Below are 17822 nucleotides of genomic sequence, written 5' to 3'. Positions count from 1 at the left end.
CATATTTCCTCTTTCCATAATCCCTCTCTCTCCCTATGCTCAATTGAGTTCAAGTCAGGGTTCTGGTTAGGTTATTTACAGAGCTGCCCCTAAGCCACGCCTGGGTTTTCTTGGTGCTTAGAGTCATTTTCTTGTTGGAAGGTGAACTCTCAGCCTTGTCTGAGGTCCACAGCACTCATGATCAGTTTTTAATTAATAATATTTCTATTCTTTGCTCCATTTAGCTTTCCTGCAACCCTGACCAGTCTCTGTGTCCCAGCTTCTGAAAAACACCCCACAGCATGATGCTGCCACCATCAAGCTTCATTGATGGGATGGTATTTGACAGCTTTCCTCCAGACATGATGCTTAGAACTGGGTACAAAAAGTAAAATTTTGGTTTCATCAGACCAGATAATCTTGTTTCTTCCAGTCCTTTAGTTGTGTGGTGTCGGGGTGTGCGGTGCAGGGTAGATGCAGGGCAGATGTTATGGCCCAAGGGACAAATGGTATTAACCCCTTCTTGTCGTGACGCCAGGGCGTGGCTTGGCAGGGGCAATAAAGACACCAATGCCAGATTAAATATAATGGCAGCTTTACTGAGGCAAGATAGGCGATCTCAGGGAGGGAACCAGTGATACAGGGGGAGACCTCTCAGGCTTGCTGGGACTTGCAGTAGTTAGACTGACTTTAGTGCAGGCCATGGTGACTACAGATGAACTTGACAGAGATGGTGATTGACAATAAGATAACTTGACTTACTGATGACCGACTTGTGGCTGCAGGACTTGAGGCCTCCAATGCTCTGGACACAGACAATGGAATGTCTTGACTGGATTTGACCTCAGCAGAAGTAGCAATGTGATAAGAGAGAGATTGCAGCCCCTCCCCTTGTTATATAGGGGGGCTGTGCAAGGAGTCCATAGGTCACTTGGGGGGGGGGGGTCACCTGGTCACTGGAGCCTCCTTGGTAACAACCATGTTGTACAAACATTAATGAAACAGTACACTTTTATAATACAAACATATATACATTATGGTGATACTATAAGGGGGACCCTGGGGACATGCAGGGACTTTGCCTGACAGAGCAGAAGGGCAGTGCGGGCCACATCATCCCATATTGGGACACCACTGTTGCTTTTTTGCAAACTCTAGACAGGATTTTATGTGTATTTTACTGTGGAGATTCTTTTTTGTGACCACTTTAAACCCAAATTGGTGGAGAGCTGCAGTCACCGCTGACCACCTGGAAGTTTTTGCCCTCTGCACACAGGATCTTTGGAGCTCAGCCAGAGTTCTGTTTATTCCAAACTTCTTCTTTTTAATAATTAGGGAAGCCACTGTGCTCCCGGGAACTCTATTGCAGCAGATATGTTTGTCACCTCCCTCAGCCACTGCCTCACCGTGTCCCTGTCCTCACAACTCTGGTGCACGTGGCTCCGCCTTCTAGGGCGTGCGTGTGCCGGAGCTCTGTTTCTTAAAGGGCCAGTGCCCAATTAATTAAAGTGATTACACCTGTCCCCTGGTCCATATATTCCTGCTCCTCCCTTTCTTCCCTGCCGGATCTTTGGTTGTTTATGCCATAGTGAAGTCCTGTGTCTCGCTACTGTGTACCTGTTCCCTGTTTCCCTACCTAACCTGTACCTGTGTACCTGCCCTGACCTTCTGCCATCGGCCACGTCCTGCCAGTGTCCTTCCGTGCCATGCCACCCCCTCAGCTACCTGTGTGGACGAGTCGTGGACAACCTGTGTGCCGCCTGCCACAGCAAAACCATCCTACTTTGCGGCGGGCTCTGGTGAAGACCAGCGGCACCTTAGACTCCACTCACTCACTTCTACATCCACACAGGCCCAGAGGATCCACCACCTGTCGTATACCTGCCGTGATTCCTAACAGTAAGATCCGCCCATGGATCCCGCTGCGGTGCCTTTGCCAGATGTCTCGGATCTTCCCTCCGTCGTGGCCCAGCAGTCGCAGCAGTTAGCCCGTCAGTCGCAACAACTGAACCAACTTACAGCCATGTTGCAACAGACCCTTGCTGCGCAGCAGCAGAAGTCACCTGTTCCTGAGCCTCCTCCTTTGCCTGCAGCTTCTCCTGGGACTCAGCTTTATTTGTCCTTGCCTTCTAAGTATGACGGAGACCCCAAGCTGTTTAGAGGCTTTGTGACACAGTTTTCTGTCCATCTTGAACTAATGGTGGATCTGTTCCCGACGGAGCATGCTAAAGTGGCGTTTATCTTCAGCCTGCTATCTGGAAAAGCCCTGGCCTGGGCTACTCCTCTCTGGCATTGTAGAGATCCGGTCTCCTTGAACCTGTCAGCATTCCTTACAGAATTCCGCAAAGCTTTTGAAGGACCCACGCGAGCCTCCTCTGCCGAGACGGCTCTACTGAACCTTTGCCAAGGAAACTCCCCCCGTTGGCGACTACGCGGCTCAGTTCCGCACTCTTGCCTCAGAACTTTCTTGGAACGATGAGGCCTAGTGTGCTACCTTTAAAAAAGGACTTTCCCCTCGAATCAAGGATGCTCTCACAGCACTAGATTCTTCAAATAACCTGAGCGAACTTATCCATTTGGCCACCCATATTGATGTGCGTTTTGCCTAGAGGCAGGAAGAACTTCTCTTGGAAGGAGAACGTGCCCAAACACTGCAATTACCCCGACTGGCACCCGTGTTCCAACATCCACCTCTACTATCTACTTTGCCTCCTGCTGAAGAGGCTATAGAAGTGGACCGTTTTTGCCTAACGCCACAGGAAAGATCCCGTCGATGCAATGAGAATTTGTGCTTCAATTGTGCCAGTCTGAAGCACTTTCTCAAAGACTGTTCTGTACGTCCTTTGCGTCCAGGAGAACGCTCTCATCTTGGTCAAGTTGGAGTGGCATCCCTTGGTGTAAATTTTGCCTCTCATCACTTGACCATCCCGGTTCAAGTGTTCACCTCTGCCAGAACCTCTTTCATTGCCTCTGCTCTTTTGGATTCCGGTTCCACTGGTAACTTCATTGGTGCCTCCCTGGTCCATAAATACTGTCTTCCAGTGTCATGTCTCGCCAAGCCCTTTTACATCTCTTCTGTAAATGGACAGAATCTGAATTGTAAGGAGCAATTTCGCACGCAACCCCTTGACATGCATGTGGGAAATTTGCATAAAGAAAAAAATGTGTTTTATGTGCTACCACAGTATACTTCGGAGCTTCTTTTTGGTCTTCCTCGGGTTCAATGCCATTCTCCACATCTCGACTGGAAGACCGGAGAAATCACTTCCTGGGGACAATATTGCCAAGATCACTGTCTTGATCCTCCTGTGATTCCTTCTGTACCTGTTACAATACGGAAGACTCCTCGACAGAAGCCTGCAAGTTCCTTACAGCCTTTGCCCATTTCTAACACCCCTTGGTCTCATGTGGTGGGGAACTTTTTTAGTTCCAAAGAAAAGGGGGAGACCAAAGGCGGGGTACTGTAACAGCCGCGCTCCAGCCAGTCATGTCTCTGTTGCCGGCTGGGCTGGGATCCGCATCGCGGGATGTTCCTGCATGCGAATCCCAGCCTATCACTTACCTCCCTCAGCCACTGCCTTACTGTGTCCCTGTCTTCGCAGCTCTGGTGTGCGTGCCTCCGCCTTCTAGGGTGCACGCAAGCCGGAGCTCTGTTTCTTAAAGGGCCAGTGCCCAATTAATTAAAGTCATTTACACCTGTCCCCTGGTCCATATATTCCTGCTCCTCCCTCTCTTCTCTGCCGGATCTTTGGTTGTTTATGCCATAGTGAAGTCCTGTGTTTCGCTACTGTGTACCTGTTCCCTGTTTCCCTACCTAACCTGTACCTGTGTACCTGCCCTGACCTTCTGCCATCTTCCACGTACTGCCAGTGTCCTTCCGTGCCACGCCGCCCCCCCCCCAGCTACCTGTGTGGATGAGTCGTGCCGGGGGTGGCGACCTGGGTGCCGCCTGCCGCAGCAAGACCATCCCGCTTTGCGGTGGGCTCTGGTGAAGACCAGCGGCACCTTTAGGCTCCGCTTCCTGGCACTGCTCACGTCTACATCCACACAGGCCCAGGGGATCCACCATCTGCCGTACACCTGCCGTGATTCCTAACAGAAAGATTTTTACTCAACGACTTGGATGCTGGAAATTTTCTCTCTCCAAATTGCAGTGCAGTGAAGCCAGAGGCGGGGCCGGCAGGTCCACGCACAGGTGTGGACGTTGGCTGGGTGAGCTGTTACTATTGTTTGGATCATTAACCCTGGACACCGCAATGAAAATTGATTGCGGTGTATAAAACTGGAAAAAACTAGCCTCAGCAGCCTGTAATAATTGAATGCTGAAAACACTGATCAATGCTGTACTACGGAACAACATTGTTCAGTGTATGCAATCGATTGAAAAAAAAAATGCTCCTATGGAAACTAAAAGATTTGTGAATAACACATAAAACAAAAAGTTTGAATCACTCCCCCCCACCTTTTTCAAATAAAATAATGTAAACAGAAATAAACAGAAACATATATATAGTATAGCCATGTGCAGAAATGTCCGAACTATTAAATTATAATGGTAATGGTGAATTGCCTAAGCATAAAACAATATCAAGTATACCAAAATACCAAAGTCCAGAATTGCATGTTTTGGTCACGTCATATAGCATTGGTCACTTAATTTAGCAGAAAAAAATAAATATATAAAAACTATTAGTCCCATAAAAAAAAGAATGGTACAGATAAAAGTACAGATCACAGCCCCATATATACGGAAAAATAAAACTGTACAGGTGAGAAGAGAAGAAATTTAAGAATACAAATTTTTAAACAAAAAGTTTAAATTTTTTTAAAGTAGTAAACTAAACAGAACCTATACTGTATAACTTGAATATCATTGTAATTGTATGGACCTACAGAGTAAAAATGTGTCATTTAAAAAAAAAAATTGCACTGCGTAGTCCACTGTTTTACATTCTCACTATGTTGTATTGAATGCAGATTGATGGTCTATGTCTGCTGTCACTGAAGCTAGTCAAGTCAAGTCTAATTTCAAGTCACGTTTATTACAAGTATATTGGTCCAGTAAGCTGCGAGGTCCTCTGGGTCCTGGCCACCTCTCTGGGAATTCTGGCCTTAGCTGTGAAGATAATTACACCTGTCTTCTGCTCAGTAAAGCCTCCGTTTGAACATAATTGGTTGTGGACTCTCATTTCACTACTAGCAATAGGGATAGCAGAGAATCCGGGCGCGTAGTGTTCCGGAACCCGAAAACCACACTGGCGTAATGAACACTATGAGTTAATACCATCCAGCCCCCGGGGTTAATACCATCAGATCCCACCACTCACACCGCCACACCCGTGGTACCGCCATTCAGATGGTGGTCCACCACATTAGCAGAGACATCAGTAACTAAACACTGCCATGAAGACCAAGGAACTCTCCAGACAAGTAAGGGACAATGTTGTTGAGAAGTACAAGTCAGGGTTAGGTTATAAAAAAAATATCCAAATCTTTGATGATCACCAGGAGCACCATCAAATCTATCATAACCAAATGGAAAGAACATGGCACAACAGCAAACCTGCCAAGAGACGGCGGCCATCAACGTCCGCGACCAGCGGCTAATACCGGACATCACCGATCGCGGTAATGCCCAGTATTAACCCTTCAGATGCGGCGATCAACTTTGAAATGAAACCGAAACCTTCCCGGCAGCTCATTGATGCTGTTTGGGACCGCTGCGGTGAAATCGCGGCGTCCCGAACAGCTTGCAGGACGCGAGGAGGATCCCTACCTGCCTCCTGCGCGTCCAATCGCCGAATGACTGCTTCATGACTGAGATCCAGGCAGGAGCAGTCGAGTGGCGATAACACTGATCAATGCCATGCTCTTGCCCGGTATAAACCCTTCAGACACAGTGATCAAAGTTAATCGCCGTGTCTGAAGTGAAACCAAAACCTTCCCGGCAGCTCAGTGGTGCTGTTCGGGACCGCTGCAGTGAAATCGCAGCATCCCTACCTGCCTCCTGCGCGTCCGATCGCCGAATGACTGCTCCGTGCCTGACATCCAGGCCGGAGCAGTCGAGTGGTGATAACACTGATCAATGCCATGCTATTGCATGGCAGTGATCAGTGTAGGAAATCAGTGTGTGCAATGTTATAGTCCCCTATGGGGCTATAACACTGCAAAATAAAGTGTTAATAAATGTGATTTAACCCCTTCCCTAATAAAAGTCAGAATCACCCCTTTTCCCATAAAAAAAAAAAAACAATGTAAATAAATATAAACGTGTGGTATCGCCGTGTGCATAAACGTCCGAACTATAAAAATATATAGTTAAACCACAGGGTCAATGGCGTACATGTAAAAGATCAAAAAGTCCGATCAAAACAAAAATGGTACCGATAAAAACTACAGAACACATCGCAAAAAATGAGCCCCGATACTTCCCCAAATGTGGAAAAATTAAAAAGTTATAGGGGTCAGAAGAGGATGTTTTTAAACGTATTCATTTTCATGCATGTAGTTATGATTTTTTCCAGAAGACAAAATCAATTCTATATAAATAGGGTATCATTTTAATCGTATGGACCTACAGAATAAAGAGAAGGTGTAATTTTAACTGAAAAATGCACTGAGTAGAAATGGAAGCCCCCAAAAGCTGCAAAATGGCTTTTTTTTTTTTCAATTTTGTTGCACAATGATTTCTTTTTTTTTGGTTTCGCCATTGATTTTTGGGTAAAATGACTGATGTAATTACAAAGTAGAATTGGTGGCGCAAAAAATAAGCCATCATATGGATTTTTAGGTGGAAAATTTAAAGAGTTATGATTTTTAAAATGTAAACTGAAAAACGCCTTACGGGGTTAACGGGTTAATTTTTTTTTTTACCAAGGGACCCCTATGTATGATGGTCATACACGTTGAGGACATCCCTGACATGTATGTCTGCCAGACCTAAAAAACATGAGGCAGATTTAATGAGTCATAATATATTATATCAATTTTGCATTCCATTCAATGCAATTTATTTCGTTACTATGGGTAACTGCTCTTTGTTTTCTATTTGTACCAATGAACAGTGAGTGTTGGCTACTATCAGTAGCCGGACACTCAGTGTTAAGGACAGGCAGCGGCGATCCTGCCGCAGCAGGTCATTAACCTTTAGATGCTGTGATCAATGCCGATCACGGCCTTTGAAGTGAAACTAAAAATCTCCAGTAACTCAGAGGGGCTCACAGAACTCCTTCGACATGATTGCTGGGGTTCTGTGAGCTAAAACGGAGTATGGTCCCTTACCTTAAAAAGTGTCCCAAAAAATACATCTAAAATGATATAAAACTCCCCTAATAAAAAATTTAATCCCCCTTATTTTCCCATTTTACAAAAAAAGTTAACATATTTGGTATCGCCACGCGCATTAATATCCAAACTATTGAAATATGTTATGATAAACAGCGTAAAAAAAATTAATTAAAAAACCACCAAAAATACAGATTTTTTTTATCACATCATATCAGAAAAAAATTATAAAAAGCGATCAAAAAGTCACATCAAAGCAATGGTATAGATGACAGCTACAGATCATGGCACAAAAAATGAGCCCTCATACATCCCCACAAAAATAAAAAAAAGTTATAGGGGTCAGAAAAGGACAATTTTATGCATATGAATTTTGTTAAAGAGTAGCTCCCACATCTGTATTTTTTTTTTCTGTCTCTACCTATTGCTAAACTATCCCTAAACCCCTCCCTGCCTTTTAAAAAATGTTTACTACCTTATAAATGTCTCATCTTCTCCCTAGCTCTGCCGGAAGCCGACTTCCCCAGCAGGCGTGACGTCACTGACGACTGCTGGGCACTGACTTCCGCCCTCACTTCATCTATGCTGCGCTCCTATTTGGAGCGTGCATGGATGATCAGCGAATCTCCCAGCAGGCTGCTCCGGGGTCTCCTTCTCCCTGTTTAGCAGTGTAGTGTTATCCAGGGAGGAGGAGTATCGGATAACCGCTCACCTGCCATACTCACCGCCGAAACCCGGGACCGAAATAAAGTACGGGTAAGTGAAATAAGATCTCACTTACCCATACAGGACATGTATAGTCCTGGAGCATCAGCGCAGCACTTAGATTCAGTGCCACGCTGCCTCCAGACTGTACATGCCGGGGGCGGGCAGCCAATGAGGCAGCTGCGAGGCTAGGCAGCCAATGAGCGCAGCCCCGGTGTTCACATTGCTCGCTCCCGCCTGTCTGATTGAAAGGCAGAGAGCGAGCGCAGCCTGAATGAATTAGGACTGATTGCCCGGCCGGCACCGGTCCGAATTTAGGATGGATGTCACGCCTGGCTGCAAATGTAAAATACACCATGTTAATAAAAAAATTAAAAATAATAAAACTATATTAGAGATATGTTGTAGTACATAAGTACTACAACATATCAAAAAAAAAAAGTTGGTGACAGTGCCCATTTAAAACAAATTTTTTGAAGTAGTACAATAATAGAAAAACTATATAAATCATTTTATTCGCTTTGACCTACAGAATAAAGATAATGTAATATTTTTACCATAAAGTGCACCGCCAAAAGTTTCAAAATTGCAGTTTCCCCCCGCAAATGCCGTGTTTCCCCGAAAATAAGACACTGTCTTATATTTATTTTTCTTCAAAAAGACACACCATGGCTTATTTTCAGGGGACGTTTTATGCATGCATGACGCCCTCTATGTCATCTACCGACCCAGGACCCTTTGCCACTGCTGCACAGAAGTCACGTCCCGCTGATCAGCTGGGACACGCTGCCCTGCATGTCAGCTGCCATCCCGGGATCAGCTGGGACACGGGACCCGCCGCTGCTGCAAGGAAATAACTACGGGTACAGTACCTGTCAAGAAGGGCTGGCCGTCTTCATTAGCTTCAATAAGCCACGCCTACCACCATGGCTTATTTTCGGGGAATGACATATTAAAGGAGAACTCCAGAAAATAAAAATTGTCCCCCATACTGCCGGCAGTAAAAAAAATAAAGATGTAAATACCTTCCTCTGCTCCTCCGGGGCCTCCGGTAACTGTCTCCGGCGTGATCCTCTTCCTGCAGTGAAGTCCCGACTCGGCCGGCGATAGGCTGAGCAGCAGTGTGAGAACGCTTCAGGACACAAAATTCTTCCGAAAACATCACACTGCCGCTCAGCCTATCGCCGGCCGAGTCGGGACTTCACTGCGGCCGGTGATTGGATGAGCACAGTATGACGCGCAGACCACCGGGAACCAGGAAGAGGATCGCGGCGGAGACCGGAGATGGTTACCGGAGGCCCCGGGGGAGCGGAGGAAGGTATGTACATCTTTATTTTTTTTACTGCCGGCAGTATGGGGGACAATTTTTATATTCTGGAGTTCTCCTTTAAGCGAATAGATAGAACTGCTGGTATGGCTAATTTTATGGCTACGTCTTATTTTCGGGGAAACACGGTATTAATTCCTTGGTTTCATGGTACATATTTTGGTAAAATTAAAGATTTCATTACAAAGTACAATTGGTCTTGCAAAAAAAAAAGCCCTCATATGGGTCTGTAGGTTAACAAAATAAGAGTCATGTATTTAATAAGGAGAGGAGGAAAGAACAAAAACGCAAAAATAAAAATTGGCCTAATCCTTAAGGCCAAAATGGGCTTCGTCCTAAGGGGTTAAAGTAAATATAAACAGGAAGTTTTTTTTGTAGGATTTATTTTTTCCGCTAAAGTTAATAACACACAAAAACAAAAAACACAACAGGGCAAAATATGGCAATTATGATAATGATCACTGAATCCAGTGTGGAAAAAAGACGATTCCTGTGTTATTATCCATTTAGTGTAACTCGGGTGTCTGTCACGCTGACTTTTGCGCTAAATCTCCACAAAACCGCGTAGCATTGATATCCTCAGATCATGAAGCCAGTGTTATGACTGTGCGGCCAGGTAGAGGACGGCGCGAAGCATGATGGGAAGGGTAGTGTATGTTCCGGGTTGGCTGCTGTGTTTCCTAGCGTTCGCCATGGTTGTACTGAAAGGTGTCCCGTCGGTCCTGTCCCCGGAGCTGCTCTATGTCCTGGCACGGATGGGGCACGGGGATGAAATCGGTGAGTAAGGGGGTAAATAACCGGTATCGTCTATAAACGTGTGCACATAAGCACCAGTAGGGGACGCCAGAGAACTACTATAACTTCACTGAAAAGGCTGGACGCCGAGTGCGGCTTGATGAGGTGACAGAAAATAATGTCATTTAGGGGAACATTGCGCCTGTCTGTTCATATTTTTGTGATACCATATGACTGCTTTACTGGAACAGTTTCTTCCATGGTATTTTAAGAGTTTATCCTTGAAACTTCCAGAAGTAGTTGTTTGCTACAAGTACAGTAATGTTTGCTACAATTTGGGTGAGATTTATTAAAACCTGACCAGAGTAAAAGTTGCAGAGTTGCCCATAGCAACCAATCAGATTGCTTCTTTCATTTTTCAGAGGCCTTTTTCAAAACTGAAAGAAGCGATCTGATTGGTTGCTATGGGCAACTCTGCAACTTTTTCTCTGGACAGGTTTTGATAAATCTCCCATCATGTCTGTAAATCCTTCTGCCTGTCCATAGGGAGAAAAAGCATTTTAAATACTCTTTCACGCTGTACGCTGATTAGGGTAAATTAGTCACCCGGGGTGATGCAGCCGAAATGGACACCACACCCTGGGCTGTTATTATGCCTATTTATTTACGAGCAGCCTGGGCGACGTCATCGCTCTGCTCCCTAAATTCTGTTAGTCCTAAGTCATCTTCCGTGTGGAGAGGGGATCCGGAAAGCACTCAATGCAGAGCTGTGGACACTTGACATGAAGGGCTAATGTCCCAGGCACTTTCCACTGTCAGCTTTGAACAGCATTCTCACAGGCTTACCGAAATAGGAGAAAGGAACACCAGAAAAACATTGCCTGGTCTCATGAGTCCTGATTTCAGCTGTGACATTCAGATGACAGGATAAATATTTTGTGTAAACAACACAAAAGCATGAATCTGGCTTGTATCAATAGTTAAAGGACATCTATAGTGTAAAATAACTTATCCCCTATAAGGATAAGTTATAGATCGCGCGGGGGGGATGTTCCGAGCGCTGGGGCCCCCCGCGATCTTTGGTACGGGGCCGCGGCAATATACAGGAAAGGGGACGTTCTGTCCCCGCATGACGCAGCGGCCGACACGCCCCCTCCATGAATCCCATAGAGATACAGGGAGGGGGAGTGTCTGCCGCGGCTTTCTGCTGGGGACGGAACATCACTTCCGCCAGACTGCCGCGGCCCCGTTCAGGAGATCCCGGGGGGCCCCAGCGCTCGGACCCCCCGCGATCTATAACTTATCCCCTATCCTTTGGATAGGGGATAAGTTATTTTGCGCTGGAGTACTCCTTTAAAGGAAATCTGTCCTCAGTTTCACCTACACTAACCTGTCGGTACAGACAGGTAGTGCAGGTGACACTGATGACGATACTTACCTGGTCCCGTTCTGTGCTTCCGTTACCTGGTCCCGTTTCGGGACCGACTTGGAACATGGGCGGAGCTTAGTGACATCACCGGTGCGGTTTGCTAGCAGTGGAACCCGGCTAGCAAACAGCAGCAGTGACGTCACTAAGCTCCGCCCATGCTCCAAGTCGACTCCGGAACAGAAGATTGCAGGAAAACTACAGCATGGAACGGGACAGTTGAGTATCATTGTCATGAGTGTCACCTGCACTACCTGTGTGTACTGACAGGTTAGTGCTGTTGACACTGATGACAAATTTCCTTTAAGGCTGGTGGAGGTTTAATGGAGTGGGGGGGACTTTTTTTTTGCCACACTTTGGGCTCCTTAGTACCAATCGAACATTGTTTATACACGCCAGCCTACCTGAGTATTGTTACTGACCATCCCTATCCCTTTATGATCACTGGGGGAGACATTTTGTTACTGACATTTTGTAAAATGGTGCAAAAAAAGGGTGCAAACGTAAAAAAAAAATAAAAAAAAAAAGCAAATTCATACATGTGTGCCTTTCCTTAAAAAAGTGTCATCCTAAAGCAAATCCATTTTCATAAAGTAAGCCAAAAACACAGCAAAAAAATAAAAAAAAGGCAGGAGGAATGACTGCACTCAGCCGCAAATGATAAATCTCAATCACTGTGTACCCATCTTCTGGATAATCCACCTCGTCACAAAGTTTAAACTGGTTTATTGAACATGACAATGAACTCCCTATACTCCAGTGGCCTCCACAGTCACTAAACCTCAATCGGATAGAGCACCTTTTTGTGGAATGAGAGGTTTGCCTCATAGATCTCTGAGGAATGTTTCCAGCACCTTGTAGAAAGTATGCCACAAAGAATAAAGCCAGTTCTAAAGGCAAAATGGGGTCCAACCCAGTACTAGCAAGGTGTACCTAATAAAGTGACCGGTCAGTGTATATGTCTGTAGGCTTCATATGCAGATTATTTTGCATAAAATGTTCTGTGTGGGAAATTTGTTATCACTATAATAGGGTGGGAGAAAGTGCCCTATCAGAAAAGGAAAGTGTATTCAAAAGACTGTGGTCTCTGGGTGAACACCCCTGGACTGAATGAAAATCTGTTCCAAGGGTGTTTACATTTTACCCTATCACGCTCTAATGTGTGAATTCATTCAGTAACCTACTGTATGGAGACATTCTTAAAAATGGGGCCTTTGCATTTTGTGGATGTTACATGAATTATCATTGTTTTTGGCACGACAACTATACCTAATGATACCTGTTGAGACATTGGGGGAGTGGGAGTGGAGTACTTTCAGAATTAGTTATATCTTATTTTTTTTTTTTTTCTTGTTATTTATAACTCCTATAAAAATACAGGTTTTTTGTTAGTTTATTATTTTTTTTTTTAAATGACTCAATACAATAATCTTAGTCTTATGCTGTATCTCTAGTTCTTGCAGATGCAAATTTTCCAGCGTCCTCCATAAGTCGTTCTGGACCTGAACTTGTACGAGCAGATGGTAAGCCCAGAAACCTTTTCTCAATGTATATTATTAACCAGTTAAGACTACAGATGGCTGTCTTTGAGTTCTGCATCCAGTATTGATTATTCATATTTACATTATAAAACTTAATACAATATACATGGCTCAAACTTATCCACGATCATGGTACTGGCAGGTTTTCCCTGTGGGTTTTTTCAATGACATTTGGACCAATATTTCCCTCCTTGTTTGCCAACAACACAATTCCACTAGAGAGACAACCTGAACCACACAATAGAAAGAAGAGTAACTATGGCTGGGCCCCCTCTCTCACTATGGGTCCCAAAGCAACCACATACACACATACAGTATCTTGCGCATATTTGATGCTACAGATTTGAAGCTTCAGATTTAATGCTGCAGAATTTAATGTAAATAAATGACTGAACACTGCATCAAATCTGCAGCATCAAATATGCACAGGATACCATATGTGTGAATAGACTCTTATGCTGCATATGTCCTTAAGTAATATTATCTGTGCAATATGCATAGAAAACATTTATGGTGGAGCAGTATGACCTTAATAGGGAAATTACACATTTACATAGGCCGACATTTATCATTGTCTTTAGACAGTTTTTTGTGTCCACAAAAGGCGCAAAAAAGGCGCAAGCAGGGTTTATTTGCGCCTTTTTTGCGCCTTTTGGTTTACACATTTCTGCTGATTTTAAGTTGCAATCCACTGATTTTGGAAATACACATGATATGTAAGGGTTTTATGAACTGCGCCTTTTTGTGAAAAGGTGCAAAAAAGGCACAAAGCCACTGAAAAGTCTCTAAATCTACAACAGTCCAGACTTAGCTTAGCTTTTTGGTGTATGTGAAGAGAGAAATTGCAGAAAATGTGACCTGCACAAAATTTATCAAATGTTCTGTGACCATTTAATAAATTTGTTGCTCCTACACATTATCAGCACACAAAAAAGGTGTAGAAAAATACTTCACCTACAATGATAAATGCCATAGTATATAAAACAAAAAAGTAAGTTAGTAAAGTTATTTCTTAGCTAGATGTCATGAGTTGAGCAGCTTAAGTGCCACAGCCTTACTTCCCTTCCCCACTTATCCCCTCCTTGCATGATTACAGGGCTAGACCGTGGCACTTAAGCAGACTGGCTTCGCCTTCTTGACACTCTGCTAAGAAATAAAAAGGCGATTCTATAGATTTGGCAACCACAATCAGCTCCAGGAAAGGTACAGTTTGCCTTTATACAGCTATCTAATGGAGTCTGCAGCTCTTTCCAGAAAATAAAGCTGACAGATTTTCTTTAAAGTGCAACTGTCATGACATTTAGCCGTATAACCTAACGCCAATATGTGCAATGGGTGTAGAATAAAATCCAGCATTATTTATTAAAAAAAATAAAAAATCACAATCTTTCACGGCCACCACACCTGTCCCGCTCAGAATGCCTGACCCTTTTCCTTGGCTGTTGGTGACGAGCGGGTTGATGTGGTCACTATGGGAAGAGAGTGAACAAGTTCTCTGCCTCAAGTATTACACATGCGCTCAAAGCTGACAGGCATTGGGATCGAGCGCTCGCAGAGCAGATGGAGCGATGGAGGTTGCATGCAATGTGGACATGTGCAGAGGTCCCAGAGCTCACGTCAATGAGCCAATGAGGGTTAAAAATTATTTTATCTGCAGCCACCAACAGTCGGATAGGCGTGGCCGCCACACCTATCCGCCTGTTGGTGGCTGCTAGAGATGAGCGAACTTACAGTAAATTCGATTCGTCACAAACTTCTCAGCTCGGCGGTTGCTGACTTTTCCTGCATAAATTAGTTCAGCTTTCCGGGGCTCCGGTGAGCTGGAAAAGGTGGATACTGTCCTAGGAAAGAGTCTCCTAGGACTGTATCCACCTTTTCCAGCCCACGGGAGCACCTGAAAGCTGAACTAATTTATGCAGGAAAAGTCAGCAACCGCCGAGCCGAGAAGTTTGTGACGAATTGTATTTACTGTAAGTTCGCTCATCTCTAGTGGCTGCAGATAAAATAATTTTTAACCCCTTAAGGACTCAGGGTTTTTTCTGTTTTTGCACTTTCGTTTTTTCCTCCTCACCTTTTAAAAATCATAGCGCTTTCAATTTTCCACCTACAGACCCATATGAGGGTTGTTTTTATTCGCTACCAATTTTACTTTGTAATTACATCAGTCATTTTACCAAAAAATCTACGGCGAAAAAAAAAATTATTTGTGGGACTAAATTAAAAAAAAATACGCCATTTTGTAAATTTTGGGGGCCTCCGTTTCTACGCAGTGCACTTTTTGGTAATAATGACACCTTACATTTATTCTGTAGGTCCATACGATTAAAATGATACCCAACTTATGTAGCTTTGATATTGTTTTACTACTGTTAAAAACATTTTTTTTTTGCACGGAAATTAGTATGTTGAAAAATGTAATATTCTGACCCCTATAACTTTTTTAACTTTCCACATATGGGGCTGTATGAGGGCTCATTTTTTTGCACAGTGATCTGAAGTTTTTATTGGTTCCATTTTTGTTTTGATTGGATTTTTTAAAATCTATTTGTATACAGTAACCCCCCGACCTACGATGGCCCCGACATATGATAAAATCGACATACGATGGCCTCTCAGAGGCCATCGCATGTCGATGTCAGCATCGACATACGATGCTTTTATATGTCGGGGCCATCGCATTAACTGCTATCCGACAGCGCAAAATGCTTAAGCTGCTGTCGGATAGCAGTTTAAGCATCCCTGGCAGGTTCACTTACCTATCCCCGCTGCTCCGGGTCCACTTCGCGATCCTCCGGTGTCTTGCGCATCTTCTCCAGGGTCCGGGCCTTGCTTTCCGGCGTCGTTATTACGTCACTACGCACGCCGTGCCGGCGCAGCAGCGTAATAACGTCACCGGAAAGCGAGGCCCGGACCCTGCAGAAGATGCGCAAGACACCGGAGGATCGCGAAGAAGACACCGGAGCAGCGGGACAGCATCGGGGGCCCCTGGAACAGCAGCGGGAGCGGTGAGGACCTGGTGCGGAGTGGCGGGGACAGGTAAGTACAGCTTCCTATACTTTACATTGCACGGATCCCTCAACATACGATGAATTCGACAGACGATGGGTCGTTTGGAACGAATTACCATCGTATGTTGAGGGACCACTGTACATTGTTTTAGGGTATTTTTGGATTGACCGTGTGGTTTAATTAACATTATATTTTTGTAGTTTGGACATTTACGCACACGGCGATACCACATATGTTTATATTTATTTTTGTTTACATTTTTTTTGTTTAAATGGGAAAAGGGGGGTGATTCAAACTTTTATTGGGGAAAGGATTAAATCACATTTAACTTTTTTTAAATTTTTTTTTTTTTTTTACTCATAAGGGACTATAACATGCAATCTTCTGATTGCATACACTGTTCAATGCTATGCCATAGCATAGATCAGTGTTATCGGCGCTCTGCTGCTCCATCCTGGATCTCTGAGGAGGAAGGTAGGGACCCTCCTCGCATCCTCTCAGCTGATGAGGACACCGCGGTTTTACTACGGTGGTCCTGATCAGCTCCGCTGAGATGCCGGGACGATCAACTTTGATCGCCGCATCTAAGGGGTTAATACTGGACGTCACCGCGATTGGTCAGGTCCGATAGCCACGTTGATAGCCGTAACCCTGTGTCATAGCCGGGGAGCGGGCGGAGGGTGTAATGCTGGATTACTATTCTACATCCATTGCACATACTGTTGTTAGGAGATTCCATCTGACGGCAGTCACTGAAATCCTTTGGCGGTAGGACTGCGTGGACCTGCGCTGCCGCCATTGATGGCAATGCAGTCTGCGTGTAATTGTGACAAAAGAATAAATATGTTTGTTCTTCCAGTAGATCTATTTCAGCGCCGGAATACTCCACAGCTGAAATGCCATAGCGTGAACAACAATGTAAATATTGACTCAGAGGGGTAGGGCGGCCCTAACTTATTGACCTATTGTTTTCAACACAGGGTGCCTCCAGCTGTTTCACATCTATAACTCACAGCATGCCCTGACAGCCAATAGATGTCAGGGCAAGCTGGGAGTTGTAGTGGTGACACAGCTGGAGGCACCCTGTGTAGATGAACTAAGGACGGAAGTCGCCCCCCCAGCAGGCATCAGTGACGTCGTGCCTGCTGGGGAAGTCTGCCTGGTAGTGAGCACACTACCAGGCAGACAAAAAGGCATTTTTTATATAGTAAAAAATAAAAAAATTAAAAATTAAAAGCAGGGATGGGTTAGGGAGAGATGGACAATAGGCAGGGACAGAAAAAAAAATCTTATTCCTTCCAGTACTTATCAGCTGCTGAAGTTGAGTTCTTTTCTGTCTGACAACAGTGCTCTCTGCTGACACCTCTGTCTGTCTCAGGAACTGTCCAGAGCAGGAGAGGTTTGCTATGGGGATTTGCTGCTACTCTGGACATTTCCTGAGACAAACAGAGGTGTCAGCAGAGAGCACTGTTGTCAGACAGAAAAGAACTCAACTTCAGCAGCTGATAAGTACTGGAAGGATTAAGATTTTTTTTTATAGAAGTAATTTACAAATCTATTTACCTTTCTGGAGCCAGTTGATATGAAAAAAAAAGTTTTTTTTAAATCTCTGCACTGTAACTTCATATTTCCCGCCGGGATCCCTGATTAGTCAATTGCTGCCGACCAATCAGCGCTCCAGGTAGGGAATATGGATGTTTATGTACAGAGATTTTATAATCCCTGGTTTATAAATTAGAATCGCAGCGGGTCTCAGGAGTGATGGGTTCCTCTTCCCCTGTACTACTACTCCCAACATGGAACAGACTCTGTTCTG

At 44.6% G+C, this 17822-nt stretch overlaps 1 protein-coding gene across 4 annotated transcripts in view; it reads left to right on the top strand.

The window, feature by feature from the left end:
* FUOM (fucose mutarotase) overlaps positions 1 to 17822 on the top strand; it is a 146048-nt gene that overhangs the window by 38543 nt on the left and 89683 nt on the right. For 2 of the 4 annotated variants that reach the window (XM_056531220.1, XM_056531222.1), the window contains exon 3: positions 12911 to 12979. In XM_056531220.1, coding sequence (XP_056387195.1) covers positions 12911 to 12979 — 69 coding nt within the window. Of the gene's footprint in view, positions 1 to 9649; positions 10073 to 12910; positions 12980 to 17822 lie in introns of those variants that run through there. The other 2 variants (XM_056531219.1, XM_056531221.1) reach the window with 2 other exon arrangements.

The sequence above is a fragment of the Hyla sarda genome, chromosome 7 (assembly GCF_029499605.1).
Source record: "Hyla sarda isolate aHylSar1 chromosome 7, aHylSar1.hap1, whole genome shotgun sequence".
Classification (NCBI taxonomy): domain Eukaryota; kingdom Metazoa; phylum Chordata; class Amphibia; order Anura; family Hylidae; genus Hyla; species Hyla sarda.
Note: the sequence above shows the minus strand (reverse complement) of the source record. Positions and strands in the feature narration are given on the sequence as shown.